This window comes from Buceros rhinoceros, unplaced genomic scaffold (assembly GCF_000710305.1).
Source record: "Buceros rhinoceros silvestris isolate BGI_N320 unplaced genomic scaffold, ASM71030v1 scaffold14216, whole genome shotgun sequence".
Lineage (NCBI taxonomy): Eukaryota > Metazoa > Chordata > Aves > Bucerotiformes > Bucerotidae > Buceros > Buceros rhinoceros.
Window position 1 is genome coordinate 11376 of NW_010419424.1, and position 2455 is coordinate 13830.

At 54.7% G+C, this 2455-nt stretch overlaps 1 protein-coding gene across 1 annotated transcript in view; it reads right to left on the bottom strand.

Annotated features, from left to right (window-relative positions):
• The window catches only part of TWF2 (twinfilin actin-binding protein 2), a 12526-nt gene that overhangs the window by 6149 nt on the left and 3922 nt on the right, over nt 1–2455 (bottom strand). Inside the window, exons 3-4 of the mRNA XM_010138918.1 lie at nt 1431–1526; nt 396–500 (exon numbers count right to left, since the gene is read on the bottom strand). Of these exons, the coding sequence (XP_010137220.1) occupies nt 396–500; nt 1431–1526 (201 nt within the window). The remainder of the gene's footprint in view (nt 1–395; nt 501–1430; nt 1527–2455) is intronic.

Here is a 2455-nt window from a genome sequence, read left to right on the forward strand (position 1 = left end):
CCCAAAGAGCAGCCGGAATTCTTCCTGCCTCCCCCATGAATTCAGACTCAGCTCTGGCTTTTGCCCCGAGACCTAGAGGTTAGAGACTGCTGCCTGCTTGCAGCCTCAAACCACCTCCTGACTGCTGATTACATGGAGCTCTGAGCTCCGGTCCTAGCAAAGGGGAAGGAAAAGAGGTCCATAAAATCCTCTTTCTGCCACCAATTTGACTGTGAGGATGCTCAGGCCACCTCAGCAAGGGCAGGGACGGGTTAAACTGCAGAGGTACCAGAGAGTGCAGTAAACGAGAGCCATCCCTTGCAGCCGGATGTTTGCTCTCACACCTCCCTGCATCTCGCATCCCTGCCTGCTGCGAGGGCCTCGGGCTCCTTGTCGCTCAACCGGTGGACACTCACCTCGTTGATGCGGATCTGCTGGAGCTCCTGCTCGGCTGTGGTCAGCGGGGCTGGGGCAGAACAGGAGGACACGTGCTTTTGGTAACCACTCAGGGACACGTCCTCCTACAGAGGGACAGGAGAAGCGTCAGGGGTGGTTATTGCTGCAGGGCTGGATGCACCCCCTGCCTTGGGGCTGTGTCTGAGCAACTCAGCAGGTCTCAGGCTCTCTCCTTACCAGGAGCTTCAAACTGAGCAGCGCTCTTGGATGCCCCTGTGCAAACCCCCATGTCTGTTGTGACCACCCTGCTGCTCTCTGGATGCCCATGGCTGCAGCAGTGCAGCTCCTCTGGCTGATTAACAGAGCTATGAGCACAAACACGAGAGGGAAAGGCAAAGACCAGAGCCCAGGAGCAGCAGAGAGGGACCACGGAGGTGGAGGGCAGCAGCAGGGATCCTCCTTGGCTTTCATCAGCACCAGAAGCCCTGGAGCGGGGCTTGTCTGTGCAGGCAGGAGGGCCTGTCTGCGCCACTTCCCATGGAAGAGAAGGAGAACCCCCCACTTAAGGACCACGGAGGTGGAGGGCAGCAGCAGGGATCCTCCTTGGCTTTCATCAGCACCAGAAGCCCTGGAGCGGGGCTTGTCTGTGCAGGCAGGAGGCCCTGTCTGCGCAACTTCCCATGGAAGAGAAGGAGAAACCTCCACTGAGGACTGCGGGGAAGTGCAGCCAGATGACCCCAGCATGAAAGTGGCTCTGGCTGCTGGAGTGACACGGCCACCGCGGCCACGCGCTTCTTTTCCCGCTCAGAGTAGGAAACCTCTGAACGGCTTCTGAGCCTTCTTCCCACCTCTTTCTTCCACGGTCCTCATCGCAGACGAACTGTGACTAACCAGCACTCGTGTGGGCAGAAGCAAGCAGCAGCAGCTACTTAGAGCAGTGCGGAGGACAAACCTCCGTGTTGCTCCCCAAAAATGCCAGTGCCCCACGTTCCACTTGGCTTCAGCATCGAGCCCAGGGTTGAGCCCAAAAGGCTGCCCAGGAACCACCACCATACCTTCACCGTTCCAAACATCTCATCCTTTATGTGTCCCCCGCCAAACTCCTTCTTCACCGTCGCTCTGGTTGCAGCATACAGCATCTTCAGCCGGACCTGCGTGAGGAGGGAGGCGGCAGGCGTCGTCAGAGAGGAGCACGGCGGCACCGGAGAGCAGCACCTCTGCGCAAGAGGTGCCCGGCGCTCGCAGCCACTGTCCCACCACTGGCTCCACCAACCTCAGCCCTCTCTGAGAGCAGCCACCTAGTCTCTAGCCCAAGCTGATTTCCAGCTGCAGCATCTCGGGGTGGGGAGCAGCCAGGAAAACCCATCAGTGCTCTTCCCAGGACCAGCCTTGCCAAGCGCTGCCCACGATACGTGGGTTTATTCTGTGCTTTGCTTTCCCATCCCTGAGCTCCAGCATGTCGTTTCTCACTGGCATCTTGGTGAGAGGAGGCACAAATACCTAATACGAGTCACCTAAAGGGGATTTCTGCCTTTTGGCACGGCTTTTGCATCGTCGTTCTGCAAAACCCAGGGAAGAGCTTTGCCGAGTGCTCCTTGGAACACCGCCCTGGCAGTAAAACTCTCCACAGCTTTTTGAGATATACATGTATAAAAAATAGCTATTATTATTATTATATATATACACACATGTACAGATGTATAAAATTATCTCTTATATTTTAACTGCATATATGCATGTGAATACGTACATGTACATGCATATACACACACAAAAGTATATATACTACATCATAATATTATTGTATGCACGTGTGTGTGTACACCTGTGCACGTGTGTATATAAACAGCAGGTATTTGTTAGATGTATCTCAACAAACTGCAGAGGATCTTTTACGTATGTGTGTTGTCATATATATAACAACAAACGATCGTAACAACGTTTGTCGTATATAACAAAGATATATAAATTCCAAGCTGTACCGCCGACACCCTCTAACCCTGGCTCCCATCCTGCCGGCCCTTTGCGCCCACTCTCCGACGCCGTCTCTGACCCCACAGCCAGCCCAGTCGGTGTCAAT